General features: G+C 49.2%; 3 protein-coding genes across 5 annotated transcripts; 2 read left to right on the forward strand and 1 right to left on the reverse strand.

The window, feature by feature from the left end:
* The first annotated feature begins 403 nt into the window (after positions 1-403).
* LOC103654242 (7-deoxyloganetin glucosyltransferase) lies at positions 404-2,268 on the forward strand. Its single transcript, XM_008681071.4, has 2 exons — positions 404-1,089; positions 1,221-2,268. Exons 1-2 carry the CDS (start codon positions 576-578, stop codon positions 2,159-2,161), a joined length of 1,455 nt encoding a protein of 484 aa, XP_008679293.1. The 5' UTR covers positions 404-575; the 3' UTR covers positions 2,162-2,268.
* A 1,629-nt stretch (positions 2,269-3,897) lies between these two features.
* Positions 3,898-7,216, forward strand: LOC103654243 (7-deoxyloganetin glucosyltransferase). 2 transcript variants are annotated; one of them, XM_008681073.4, is made up of 4 exons: positions 3,898-4,758; positions 4,888-5,845; positions 5,938-6,610; positions 6,856-7,216. In XM_008681073.4, the coding sequence occupies exons 1-2, from the start codon at positions 4,230-4,232 to the stop codon at positions 5,832-5,834; spliced, it is 1,476 nt and encodes a 491-aa protein (XP_008679295.1). In that variant the 5' UTR covers positions 3,898-4,229; the 3' UTR covers positions 5,835-5,845; positions 5,938-6,610; positions 6,856-7,216. The 2 variants fall into 2 exon arrangements, with proteins under 2 accessions (XP_008679295.1, XP_035823354.1); XM_035967461.1 differs by having other exon boundaries at positions 3,901-4,758; positions 4,888-6,610.
* LOC100381763 (uncharacterized) lies at positions 6,230-14,051 on the reverse strand. Of its 2 annotated transcripts, none has more exons than NM_001174565.1 (6): positions 12,861-13,479; positions 12,607-12,730; positions 10,719-10,860; positions 7,497-7,530; positions 6,904-7,162; positions 6,230-6,591 (listed from the first exon to the last, which is right to left on the reverse strand). In NM_001174565.1, exons 1-6 carry the CDS (start codon positions 13,074-13,076, stop codon positions 6,488-6,490), a joined length of 879 nt encoding a protein of 292 aa, NP_001168036.1. In that variant the 5' UTR covers positions 13,077-13,479; the 3' UTR covers positions 6,230-6,487. The 2 variants fall into 2 exon arrangements, with proteins under 2 accessions (NP_001168036.1, XP_008677512.1); XM_008679290.4 differs by having other exon boundaries at positions 6,246-6,594; positions 12,861-14,051.
* Between the last annotated feature and the right edge of the window lie 348 nt (positions 14,052-14,399).

A 14,399-nucleotide genomic window follows, 5' to 3' on the forward strand; every position in this document is an offset into this window, starting at 1 on the left:
TATGCTAATGTTTACTACTTTGTTCAGTATTAGTCTGCAGCTTCTTTGATTTGTTTTTGCTAATTCTTAGTCAGTTTTTCCTGCTAATGATGGTCGCTATTTGCTAGGGACACCATGCATACATCAGACATGTCTTATCACTTCTCCACTTCTCCTTTATTTTACTCCGAGTCTCATTCCAAAATGCCGGCCGGCCGACCCCATCGAGCTCCACGCCTCCACCTCCACGAAAAGCAGCCTGTTGTTGTCCAGCCATCCCTGTCAGGTCTAGTTTGGGTAATCTAGTATTGAAAGAGATTGGAGTGGATTGAGATGTATTATGGGAGTTTTTGATCTATTAGGGATTTATACACTTTCCAATCCCTCCAAACCACTTCATTACTAGAGTACCCAAACTAGCCCTCACGGCTAACCTGCTCAACCACGGTCCACGGCCGCTTTCGGAGCTCTCAGTGGCTCAGTCACGCACACCTACCTCGTGCAGTCCTGCTGTCCAGGAACAAGAACATCAAGTCCGGATCACCTGCGATTGCGAGCACTCGATCCAGCCTTCGCCACCTCCAGGCGCAGCAGCGATGAGCTCCGGAAAGGCGCAGCGGCGGCCGCACGCCGTGCTCATCCCGCAGCCGGCGCAGGGCCACGTCACGCCGATGCTGCACCTCGCCAAGGCGTTGCACGCTAGGGGGTTCCGCGTCACCTACGTCAACTCCGAGTACAACCACCGGCGCCTGCTCCGGTCCCGCGGCCAGGACTCCCTCGCCGGCACCGACGGCTTCCACTTCGAGGCCGTCCCCGACGGCCTGCCGCAGTCCGACAACGATGACGTCACGCAGGACATCGCCGCGCTCTGCCTGTCCACCACCGCGCACAGCGCCGCGCCGTTCAGGGACCTGCTGGCGAGGCTGAACGCCATGCCGGGCAGCCCGCCGGTGAGCTGCGTCATAGCTGACGGCGTGATGAGCTTCGCGCAAAGGGTCGCCGAGGAGATGGGAATCCTGGCCTTGGTTTTCTGGACCACCAGTGCGTGCGGCTTCATGGGCTACCTCCACTTCGCCGAGCTCATCAGACGAGGCTACGTGCCACTGAAAGGTACTCCTACAAGTTTTGGTATCAGTCCTGCTGGATCTGATTTGAAACCAATGATAATTTGCCGAAATCAACTAGCCGCACTCCGAGAACTGAAATGTGACATCTTGTTCTTGTTGTGCACTCTGTGTTAGACGAAAGTGACCTGACGAACGGGTATCTGGACACGGCAATCGACTGGATCCCCGGCATGCCGGACATCCGTCTGAAGGACATCCCCAGCTTCATCAGGACGACAGACCGAGACGACGTGATGCTCAACTTCGACGGCGGCGAGGCGCAGAACGCGCGCAGGGCCCGCGGGGTCATCCTCAACACGTACGACGCGCTGGAGCAGGACGTGGTGGACGCGTTGCGCCGCGAGTTCCCGCGCGTGTACACTGTCGGCCCACTCGCAGCGTTCGCGAACGCCGCGGCAGGAGGCGAGCTGGACGCGATCGGCGGAAACCTCTGGAAGGAGGACACGAGCTACCTCCGGTGGTTGGACACGCAGCGGCCGGGCTCGGTGGTGTACGTCAACTTCGGCAGCATCACGGTGATGACCGCCGCGCAGCTCGCCGAGTTCGCCTGGGGCCTGGCGGGCTGCGGCCGGCCGTTCCTGTGGGTCATCAGGCCGGACCTCGTGTCCGGCGAGACCGCCATGCTCCCGGAGGGGTTCGTCACGGACACCAAAGGAAGGGGAATCCTGGCGAGCTGGTGCCCGCAAGAGCTGGTGCTCTCGCACCCGTCCGTCGGCCTCTTTCTGACGCACTGCGGGTGGAACTCCACGCTGGAGAGCGTATGCGCCGGCGTGCCGATGCTCTGCTGGCCCTTCTTCGCTGAGCAACCGACGAACTGCCGGTACGTGTGCGACAAATGGGGGATCGGGATGGAGATCGACAATGATGTGAGGAGGGAGGAGGTGGCGCGGCTCGTGCGCGCGGCAATCGACGGAGAGAGGGGAAAGGCGATGAGAGTGAAGTCGGTAGTGTGGAAGGAGAAAGCTCGACAAGCGGTGGAGGATGGTGGATCCTCCAGGAAAAACTTGGATCGACTGGTCGATTTCCTGCTCGCAGGGAGTGATCTCCCTTGCTGAGTTTACTTCAAAATCTTCGTGCCGGTTTTTAAAGTCTAATAAAATTTTCTTTTGGAATTGAGTGGGTGTTATTTTTTCCGAATGAAAAAAACCGATATCATTCTCTACCCAGCTATGTTAAATATGGGAGTTGCTAAAACTAAGGTGTACAAAATTTAAGGCTACTTTCACGTTACATATATTTTATGTTTAAATTATAACTTAGTTTGGTCTAATTTTCAGATATAATCTATATTTTTCAGATCCAAGAATAAAAACCTGTTAGATAAAACTATAAACCCAACAAAATTTAACATGTATTAGCATAACAACAATTTATAATTATTCATATAGCCATACAATGGGGAAATGGTATACACAGACAATTAATACAGAAATTTGTGTCTCTAGTTCAGTAATAATGCTCATCTTCCTCAATGGTTATGTAAATTTTAGCTCCCTAAATTACAGATTTAAAAAGTTGTTAAATAACTTTTGGAGTAAAAAATGTGAGTTCTCCAATAGTTCTCTAAATATAGGTTGTAGTTTTGTTTTGTATCTATGCACATAAATAAGATAGGTCACAAATGTCAACAATCACTTTCATTACCTATATGATACAGTCAACATTTTTGTTTAGGAGTTGCTAAATGGTTGCCAAATGTAGAGAGAAAATAGGGTTAGATGAGAAATTGCTAAATTTAGAAAGTTAATTTAGAGAAATTGCTACATCCATCACTGCCTGCCAAAATAATAATTATCAGTTGTTACAACCTCTTCCGCATCTCGCTCACTCATAAACTAACACAGAAGTATAATGCAAGTGGGGATCGATGGTCAGCGTCACCAAAAAAATCTGGTGGTGTGTTTGTGGGTAGCATAGTTCATTTGTCCCTCTAAATTAGGGGGTGTTTGGTTTCTAGGGACTAATTTTTAGTCCCTACATTTTATTCCATTTAGTTGCAAAATTGCTAAATATAGAAACTAAAATTCTATTCTAGTTTCTAAATTTGGCAATTTATAGTCTAAAGTGGAATACAATAATGGGACTAAGGCCCCGTTTGGTTAGGGGTAACTAAAGTTTAGTGACTAAATTTTAGTCACTTTTAGTCCCTAAAGAAGCAAACATGGTGACTAAAATGGGATGACTAAACTTTAGTTCTTTAGTCACCAAGGGGTGACTAAAAGGGACTAAAGTAGTATTTTTACCTTATTTGCCCTCTCAATTTTCTTCTTATAGTAAACATCTATTAATTAATAGGGGTAAAACAGTCATTATTCACAGCAATTAATGCTCTTTAGTTCGGTTTAGTCACTGGAATCAAACAGGATACTTTAGCAACTAAACTTTAGTCACTAAAATTTAGTCGAGTGACTAAAGAAACCAAACAGGGCCTAAACATTAGTCCCTACAAACCAAACACCCCCTTAATAATTCCCTTAATAATGTCGCAAGCCATTGGCGTTCCCTAGCTGCTGACCTATTGTGGACGATGCACCAATGGCAAGTTTCTACTCTCCCACACGGCCACACCCTAGCTTACTGATGAAGACTCCATGGATGTTGGCCGCGCCAGGACTCGCGCTGGTCGACGCCGGCGCAATGCCGCCGACTGCCGTGGACCGTGTCTGCTCCAATCAATGCCCAGCGCAGGGACAATAAAACCCAGCCATCGCTGTAAGCGTCAGCGTCTGCTCTGTCGCGGCTCTCCGAGCCACGTCTCGGCGCGACGGCAACCATGCGCATGTTCATCTCTGTCCGGCACTATCTGAAATCAGATAGCCTTGTTACGTGATGTGTTGGAGCAGAAGTGTAACGAGCTTTCCAAACAAAAAACAAAAAAAAAACATGAGGTGGTGATGAGCAATGATCCAAAGAGCCGTATCGATTGCGTCGTCTCTCCTTGATCGCAAGCGCCTTGGCTTTTCTCAGTTTCTGTCTGCTTCGCTCGTGATGTCCGTCCTTCTCGCCATATATGCCCTACTACTATACCGACATGCCGTAACAGATTCATGGTGACCATCGCCACATCTCTCCGACGGTTAAATATCCCTCCCAGAACGCCCATCATCTGCGGCGTCATCCAACATGCAAGGGAAAACCTCGATGATGGGCTCGAACGCGCGCCCCCACGCGGTGCTCATCCCGTACCCGGCGCAGGGCCACGTCACGCCGCTGCTGCAGCTGGCCAAGGTGCTGCACTCGAGGGGCTTCTTCGTCACCTACGTCAACTCCGAGTACAACCACCGCCGCCTGCTCCGGTCCCGCGGCGCGGACTCGCTGGCGGGCCTCGACGACTTCCGGTTCGAGACCATCCCCGACGGCCTGCCTCCGTCCGGCAGCGACGACGACGTCACGCAGGACATCCCCGCGCTCTGCGAGTCGCTCTCCCGGAGCGGCGCCGCGCCGTTCCGTGACCTCCTGGCGAGGCTCAACGGCATGCCGGGCCGTCCTCCTGTCACCTGCGTCGTACTGGACAACTTCATGAGCTTCGCGCAGAGGGTGGCCAGCGAGATGGGCATCCTGGCAGTCGTGTTCTGCACCATGAGCGCGTGTGGCTTCATGGGGTACCTCCACTTCAAGGAGCTCATGGACAGAGGCTACGTGCCACTGAAAGGTACGGTACGGCCAACCCGCAGCATTTATAGCTATAGCTGTCGACGATCAAGCGCCCACTCGTTGCTCTATGCAACAGCGTTGCTCACATGTACACGTACTGTTTGCGTTGCGCTTGCGCATGCTGCAGATGAGAGCTACCTGACCAACGGGTACCTGGACACGGTGCTCGACTGGGTGCCCGGGATGCGGGGCATCCGTCTGCGAGACATGCCCAGCTTCATCCGCACGACGGACCCGGACGAGTTCATGGTCCACTTCGACAGCGGGGAGGCCCAGAACGCGCGCCGCGCGCAGGGGATCATCGTCAACACGTTCGACGCGCTGGAGCAGGACGTCGTGGGCGCGCTGCGCGGCGTCTTCCCTCGCGTCTACACCATCGGCCCGCTTCTCACGTTCGCCAGAGACATGGTCCGTCCCGACGCGTCCGCGATCTGCGGGAACCTCTGGAAGGAGGACCCGAGCTGCCTCGGGTGGCTGGATGCCCAGGGGCCCGGCTCGGTCGTGTACGTCAACTTCGGCAGCATCACGGTCATGACGCCGGCTCAGCTCGCCGAGTTCGCGTGGGGGCTGGCGAACTGCGGCAGGCCGTTCCTGTGGGTCATCAGGCCGGACCTCGTCACGGGCGAGAAGGCTATGCTGCCGGAGGAGTTCTACGCGGAGACGAGAGAGAGAGGGCTCTTCCTCAGCTGGTGCCCGCAGGAACAGGTCCTGTCGCATCCGTCCACCGGGCTGTTCCTGACGCACTCTGGGTGGAACTCTACGCTGGAGAGCATACGCGCCGGCGTGCCGATGATCTGCTGGCCGTTCTTCGCAGAGCAGACGACCAACTGCCGATATGCCTGCGCGAACTGGGGCATTGGACTGGAGATCGACAACAATGTCACGAGGGACGAGGTGGCACGGCTCATAGAAGAAGCCATGGACGGCGAGAAAGGCAAAGACATGAAGGCGAAGGCAACAGTGTGGAAGGAGAAGGCCGTGGCAGCAACAGAAAGCGGCGGGACCTCGAGCGTCAGCATTGATCGTTTGGTCGAGTTCCTGCTTGAAGGAAACGTTCCTACAGCTGCAGGCTAATAATATGAACAGTACGTGCATATGAAAACCGAAGTATAATGTTACCAGCAAATTTGTAATATATAAGTATAAATACTGAATTTGTTTCTTTCATGACGGTCAGCTTCACAGTAGAAAATATGGTGTCGCATGAACATGACAATTTCAGAATTCAGAGTGAAGATGCAAGCTTGCTGTCAGTATTTTCAGGTAGGCCTGTCAGCTGTGGCTTCACCTGCCATGCTACAGAGCGAACTGCGAACCATTTTATGATTCTGTGAGCAATAGAACAGCAGTTGAAATTGGTGCCGTCTCTACATCGAAGAGAAAAAATGTTCTTGCTGCAATAAAACTGGGTGGCTCCTCAATGAAAAACTGTACTGCATATTTGAGACACGAACTAACAGCACGGTAGTACTTTGAACACTAACATGCCACCGGAACTTATGCTAGCGAATTACTGAAGTTTGAACTTGAAGTTCAGTCAGCGATACAATGGATTCGGTGAAGAAATGCAGTGCAAGAATTAGAAAAGGAATTAGAAATAATGAAAGAACAAATATTTGGGAAACTTTTTCAGTCAAGATGTGAGAGTATCATGAGGACTCTGTTACAGACCACCAATAGTCTGCATCAGATTGACATCAGATCGTGTTGCCAGGATTTTTAGAAAGTCAATTTGGTGTGTTTGTATCTGAATCTGACACTACAGGCCTCGAATCTTCCTGGTTGTTTGCGATTGTATCTGGAGTTGAAGTTGGCTGAGCTGACTGATAGCCTGCTAAGATATGCCAGCGGTAAGATATCAGTTTATTGAAAACAAAGTGATTGTTTACAGTACTTTTCTGACTGATAGCCTGCTAAGACATGCCAGCGGTAAGATATCAGTTTATTGAAAACAAAGTGATTGTTTACAGTACTTTTCTGTAGTTAACTTATGTTAGATACACCCAGAAATGACAGTTTTACGATACAAAGATTTTATAGTAACAGGTATCTTGCAACATTAAAACTATTGAACCAAAATGTGTTTGTTTTGCAGGTTTCAGCAACAAACACCACGTTAACCGAAAGGATTACAGTAGCGTACCAGATGCATCGTCAGATTCCTTTGAGACTGCATGAGAGGGCAGCTGGAGTCTGAAATTAGGCGGAAGCGAATGCCCTGGTGGGAAAGAACCATCCATCTGTGCCGTTGGCTGCTGAAAGAACGCTGGTCGCATGGGTTGCTGCATCGGTGAGAATCCAGCACTTGGACTTGGGCCACTAGGCATATACCCCATGTATTGGTAGGGTGGTACTGAATGAGAGGCTGGACCATACATCTGAGGGTAGTAATGTTGTAGCACCTGAGAATTGTACAATGGCTGCTCATCAATTTTCAGGTTTCATGGTTTCGGTTAGATTGCTAGTTTGTTCTGGTGTCTCGTTCTGGTACAAAACGCATGATGGCCAATAAACAAAAGGCCCTGCCATGCAGACATCGCCAGGTTTTATTAGTCAAAAATACTTTGTATTCAAAGATGAGAAGTTTCGTTTCAATACTGAATTCAGAGCTTCAGATCATCGCAAGCAAACAGTGTGATTTAGCCAAATAATTCATACAGTACTGCCAGTTACTGTAAAAACAACAGAAATGACATTGAATGGCACGAGAGATCAAATGGAGACTGAATTGCTTGCCTGTTGGTATGAATAATCAGGTGGGTACCAGTACCTGCAAAAGATTGCAGAACATCTTCAGTGCCTTATAAAAGAATGATAGTTATTGCACTGAACCTGAGGCACATCGTCTTTCACTCCCAGGGACATATCTACCAGCTATCATTGCTTGTAAAGCCTACAGATTGTCTCAGGCACTATTATATGTCGAGCTAAAATAAGACCCTGTTTGGTTCCTTTAGGGTGCGTTTGGTTGAATATACGAGGAGAGATGGAATGAGGCGGCCACGTTTTCTACAGTGTTTGGTTGAGAGTCAAGCAGGAGCGAGGTAAACCCCGAAGTGATTTTTGGGGGCGGTGTGATCCCATAAAATTGAAGGGACGGTGTCGCCCTCGACTCATCCAACTTTGACATCAAACCAAACACTAGACTAAGGCCCCGTTTGGTTTGGGGTAACTAAGGCTCTGTTTGGTTTCTTTAGTCACTAGACTAAATTTTAGTGACTAAAGTTTAGGCGCTAAAGTATCCTGTTTGGTTCCAGTGACTAAACCGGACTAAATAGCATTAATTGCTGTGAATAATGACTGTTTTACCCCTATTAATTAATGGATGTTTGCTATAAGAAGAAAGTTGAGAGGCTAAATAAGGTAAAAATACTACTTTAGGGGGTGTTTAGTTTATAGGGACTAAACTTTAGTCCCTCCACTTTATTCCATTTTAATTCATAAATTGTTAAATAGGAAAACTAAAATAGAGTTTTAATTTCTATATTTAGTAATTTAGGGACTAAAGAACTAAAATTTAGGCCTTCCCATTTTAGTCATCATGTTTGCTTTTTTAGGGACTAAAAGTGACTAAAATTTAGTCACTAAACTTTAGTCACCCCTAACCAAACGTGTCCTAAAGTTTAGTGACTAAAGTTTAGTCACTTTTAGTCACTAAAGAAGCAAACATGGTGACTAAAATGGGGTGACTAAACTTTAGTTCTTTAGTCACCAAGGAGGTGACTAAAAGAGACTAAAGTAGTATTTTTACCTTATTTACCCTCTCCATTTTCTTCTTATAGCAAACATCCATTAATTAATAGGGGTAAAACAGTCATTATTCACCGTAATTAATGCTCTTTAGTTCGGTTTAGTCACTGAAACCAAACGGGTTACTTTAGTGACTAAACTTTAGTTACTAAAATTTAGTCCAGTGACTAAAGGAACCAAACAGGGTCTAATTTTAGTGACTAAAGTTTAGTCGTTAAAATACCCTGTTTGGTTTCAGTGACTAAATCGGACTAAATAACATTAATTGCTGTGAATAATGACTGTTTTACCCCTATTAATTAATGGATGTTTCCTATAAGAAGAAAGTGCAGAAGGCAAATAATGTAAAATACTACTTTAGTCCCTTTTAGTCACCCCTTTAGTGACTAAATAACTAAAGTTTAGTCATCCCACTTTAGTCACCATGTTTGCTTATTTAGTGACTAAAAGTGACTAAACTTTAGGCCATGTTTGGTTTCAATTAGTCTTAGGACTAAACTTTAGTCCTATGACTAAACTTTAGTCCCTACTTATTTGGCTCTAGAGACTAAATAGATTCTAAAGTCATTAAATACAATGTCCAAAGACTCAAATACCCTTGGAATACACTCATGTGGTTTTTTAGTCTCTTTTAGCACCTATGTGAAGTACTAAAGACTAAATCATTTTAGTTTATATTTTAGTCCTAGTGTTTGGCAAAAAAGAGACTAAGGCCCCGTTTAGTTTGGGGTGACTAAAGTTTAGTGACTAAGGGGGTGTTTGGTTACCCCAAACTAAAATTTAGCCCCTGTCATATCGAATGTTTGAACCTCCGTTCCGGGTATTAAATGTAGTCGGATTATAAAACTAATTTGTCAGTCGAAGATTAAAAGACGAGACGAATCTAGTCCAGTTGGTTGGGTCTATATTTCATACTCCTATTTAAAAGTCAAACGCTTGATGTGACCCGGGCTAAACTTTAGCAGGGTCAACCAAACACCCCCTAAAATTTAGTCACTTTTAGTCTCTAAATAAGTAAACATGGTTACTAAAGTGGGTTGACTAAACTTTAGTTCTTTAGTCACCTAGGGGGTGACTAAAAGAGACTAAAGTAGTATTTTTACCTTATTTTTCCTCTCCTTTTTTTCTTATAGCAAACATCAATTAATTAATAGGGGTAAAATAGACATTATTCACAACAATTAATGATCTTTAGTTCAGTTTAGTCACTGGAACCAAACGGGATACTTTAGCGACTAAACTTTAGTCACTAAAATTTAGTCTAGTGACTAAATGAACCAAACAGGGCCTAATATAATCAGGGAGAAACAAAGGGTGGCAGTAGCGGGAGCGGGACCACCAGAGTAGAATGCACATGCTGAGCTGCTGTTTCCCTCCCATCGGCCCAAATTTAATGGGCGCCCAGCAGAAGGGGCATGAGGACACGTGGGTCCATATGCGCCTCTTGGCAACTGAACCCACCTGTCCAATTAAGGAAACGATAACTGAAAGCTGCGCCGTGAAAGAAACATGACGCTCGGTTCGGTGAAAGTTAAACGCACGCTGCAGGCAGAAGAAGCTCGGTAAATGGAACATCAACAACGACGAATGTCTTTTTGTTGTTCTCCTCCCACAAAAGAGCAGCTCAATAACTTCCTTTTATTTTCTTTTCTTTTTCTTTTCTGTTCTGTTGCAACTCTATCTGGCCTAAGTTCCGTTCAGCATGCAAAGTCTCTGACGATTCATGTGGCTGCAGCTCTCTGGACATGCAAATACCCAAAAGCAGCCACTACGACAAGGAGTTGTGCGACCTACGGCTATCCTCTCCGGATCAGAACAAGAAGCGAGAGAGAGAGAGAGAGAGAGAGAGAGAGAGAGAGAGAGAGAGAGAGAGAGAGAGAGAGAACACAATGACACAGCCTTGAAGTGGACATGTACCGCCCCTGCCAATTGATAATTCAGAGTTGCGGTGTACTAGGATCCCACGATGACGACGCACAGCTGCCTGTAATACAGGCACGTACGTACGCTTACGGCACGCGATACAAACACACGGGTAGCCAGGTAGGCTGGTAGGCAATCTGGCAATGCTCGTCACCGGCACATCGTCGTACGTGATCTCAGCTCGGCTTGGCCGTACAGAGAGATCTGCAGTACGTATTTCTACGGCCTGGCTCCGGAGATTTTGAGGATGAACGGCTGAAACGTATATGCGACAGGAGCACTCACCCGCCGTACTGGGGACTGTAGAACACCGCGGCGGCCTGAGGCGGGGTCATCTGCGACGGCAACCTGTAGCTGTAAGGCGACCCCTGCGGCGGCTGATCCGGCCCGTGCGGCTCGCGGACGGCACCTCCTCCTCCTCCTCTCCCTGCAGAGAAATCGGGGGTGGCAATGCCCACGTTGAACACAACACGCACCAAACAAATAAATGAACGAACGCTACACCGCGATCAGTACAGAACAGTGCAGAGCAGAGCAGGCGTATGCATGCATGCATATATTACGGAGAGGGGAGCACTGCTTGCGAGAACAGTTGTTCTGCCTGTGCAAGGAGGTCTCACCATGTGCCCTCCGCTGGGCTGTGGTTTTGACTGACCAGACGGGCTCTCGTTTTCTTTCAGCATAGGATGGCTTAGTAAACCATTATCTTTTCTATGTTTTAATAAAAAAAAATTCCATTCCTTAAAAAAAAGGAAAAACAATCTGTCCTGCACTGTATTTGGTCTGCTAGGAATAACAGATAAAGAGGTTCCTTTAAGTGAGCATTGTGTAGATTAGCACAGTGCCAGATGATTCAAAGCTGTCCTGGCTAGCCAGCGCTTGAACCTACTCCATTTGGTGTGTTGCATTATTGTGTGCGCGGTGTAGTGCACTGAACAGTTGTGCAGAAAATAGCATGCATATTGTTCTACCGTGGAAAAAATGAGAGAGAGAAAAAAGACCAATGCCACTATAAGGGCTAGTTTGGGAACACTAATTTCCTATGGGATTTTTATTTTCCCAAGGGAAATTAGTTCATTTTTCCTTGGGAAAATAAAAATCCCATGGGAAATTAGTGTTCCCAAACTAGCCCTAAGCTGGTTTCTTTGAAAAGGCAACGTGATGAAAAGGGAAATAAAGAGGAAAATAATCCAATTTTAAACAAGAGCCTGGCATGGAGATCCAGTATATATTGGGAGACAATGTTGAAACGAAGGAATGCAATAAGAAACTCTGCTCTGGAACGAATCGGGTAGGGGGGGGGGGGGGGGGGGGGGGGGAGAGCAAAAGCTGCATCAACGCAAAGGTTTTCATGCCGCAGAATCAAGCATCTATTCCTCCAGCGTGGTTGACGCTCAACGGGTCAAAGTCTGAAAAGGCTACAGGAAGAGGAGTAGTAGTGGTGGTAGTATAGTATATGCTGCCGAACATTTTGTAAAGCCATGCAACGGTTTTCACTAGAAAAGAAAGGCGGCTGGATATATTCCCGATTCTCCAGCGATAATCTCAACAACTTTACACCTCACTGTCGCTGGAACGACGCAGGTTGTCACCAATGCGCGTGCTCCTGGTCAATGCAACCTCTGGTCTTCGTCTTCCTCATCAAGCAAAACAGGAAGAATAGTGCCAGCCCCACCCCGGCCACTCGCACTCTTCCGTCACCTCCATTCGGCCAAAAGCCCAAAATGCTACCAGAATGATCCATGCTGCATCTTTATATGAGAGATGGTTGTACCAGCACTTCACCGAGATGCCTAGACTAAGTTATCACGAGACCAGCTAGGTTCTGTTTGGAACTAAGAAACTGTCAGCCAGATTTAGAATTTAGCAAGGTGGTGGGGGTGAGGGGGGGGGGGGGGGGCAGCCACTGCAAGGCCAGCCTGGGTGGGCCCCACCCATCTGCAAATAATCTAGTACCCCCAGAGCAGAACACGGTGCCCTAAATCAAGCTTATCCGGTTAATCGCGTGTACTCTCTGCCGCCGGCGCTAATCAATGCCCCGGTTATTACTGCCATGCACTGATGCACATGCGCGCGCCTTGCGAGGGCAAGCCGGCAAGGAAAGTAAAAAACAAAAGACAGCAGGGGGGGGGGGGGGGAGCATTGATTTGGTTTGGTTCCTCGGGTCGCTCACCTCTCGGCTGCGCGGTCCGCGGCGGGCCGAACGCCGCAATGTTGCAGTTGGCGCGACGGCCGGCGATCACCGGGTTCGGGTTCTGCACCGCCAGCGCCGCCGCACCGGGGTCCCGGAAAATCACCTACGGAGACATACAACAACACATATCTGCTACTGCTGAGCATCGATCTGATATATAAGGCGGCGCGCGGCCGATCGGCCGGAGCAAAGGCCAGAGGAGCTGAGGGGCTACAAGTCAAGGGTCGACTTACGAAGCCGTAGCCCTTTGAGCGGCCGGTCTCGCGATCGGTGATGACGACGGCCTCGAGTATGTCGCCGTAGGCCTCGAAGTGGTGGCGCAGCCCCTCGGACGGCGTCTCCCACGCCAGCCCGCCCACGAACACCTTGGTCAGCGTCGTGTCGCCGAACCGCGACCGGTGGTGGTGGTACGGCCCGCCGGGGCCAGAGGACGACGACGAGGTCGCCATCCGCCGCAACGCAAGCACCGTACCGTATTTGCTCTCTCTAGTCTCCCGTCTCTCCCCTCCGCTTTGGTGCGCAGGGCAGGGCTCTGGGCTAGGGCCTAGGGCTAGGCTAGTTGTTCCGATCGATCTTTGCGGGCGGGACGAGAAAAGCGGACCCGGACTCCTGGATCCTTGCTGGCGGTTCCGGCCTAGCCGTCTGCTTGTGTCGTAGAAAGTCCGGACCTCCTGCGGTTCCTCCTAGCTCCCTCCCCTTGGCGTTCCTAGTATACTTGTCACCACCACTTCCATGTCCCTCTACCTCACAACTCCCTCCCCTTGGGTTTCCTAGTATGCGGCTTCTCCACTTCCATGTTCCTCCACCTCAGGTCTCAGGAGTCAGGAAGGACTCCACTCGGGAGAGGTGGAGCAGGATATGGTAGGAGGGACTAGGGAGGGAGGAGACGGCAGGCAAGCAAAAGAGATGGGGGGCCGACGACGGCCGTGGCCGCGCGCTGCGCTGGAAGAGAGGGTTCCGGGTGTGGGAATGGGATGACAGCTGCTGCATGACCCTTTCTAGTCTCGTTGCCAATGGACTATAATAATAATCAACGCCAGCCTTCCTTGTTCTCCATACCATCTCTGTGTGTTTTTTTTTTTTTGGTATGAGGGCGAGAGATCAGCGCTGTGTTGTGCTGCCACCTTCCCCCACTTGGGTGGGCGTCCTCCCTGTCGCTCTCGGCTCGGGCGAAAACGTAACGAACGGAGACGGCGTGGTCTGGTGGTACGTGAGTACGTCGTCCGCGCGCACCGCATCGGTAGACCACGCTGGAGCCGTCGTCGTCGTCGTCGCCGAGTTGGTGGCGTCGGCGGCTGGCCTGGCCTAGCGCCCTAGCCTGCCTACTAGCCTAGCCGCCGCTAATACGTTTAGCTGGCGTAGTTGTTTGCCAGTGTAATTGCTACTACTCGCGGGAGTTGCTTCCTTGCCCCGCCGCATCGCCGACTCCAGCGCCGCGTACGTGCCAGCGTTACCATGCTTTGCCACCGATGTGTGTTCAGGTGCGGACTTTTCGCCTGCGATCTAGCTAGCTAGCTGGAAACGGGGTGAGGAGGGGTTGCAAATTCGAAAGCCGGCTAATCATTGACAAGGTCAACGTCGTGTCCGCTGCCAACAAACGTCGCCATCAATTTGCTAATGGATTCATTAACTGAGACCTGCCATTTTCCTATCACGCGTAGCCGACAATTTATACTACACGTACCGTTGTGTGTGGGAAAAAAATATTCTCCGCCCATATATTCTGTCGAGAAAACCTTAGTACGGTCCAGCAGATTACATCAAGAGCGACC

The sequence above is a fragment of the Zea mays genome, chromosome 4 (genome assembly GCF_902167145.1).
Source record: "Zea mays cultivar B73 chromosome 4, Zm-B73-REFERENCE-NAM-5.0, whole genome shotgun sequence".
NCBI lineage: Eukaryota > Viridiplantae > Streptophyta > Magnoliopsida > Poales > Poaceae > Zea > Zea mays.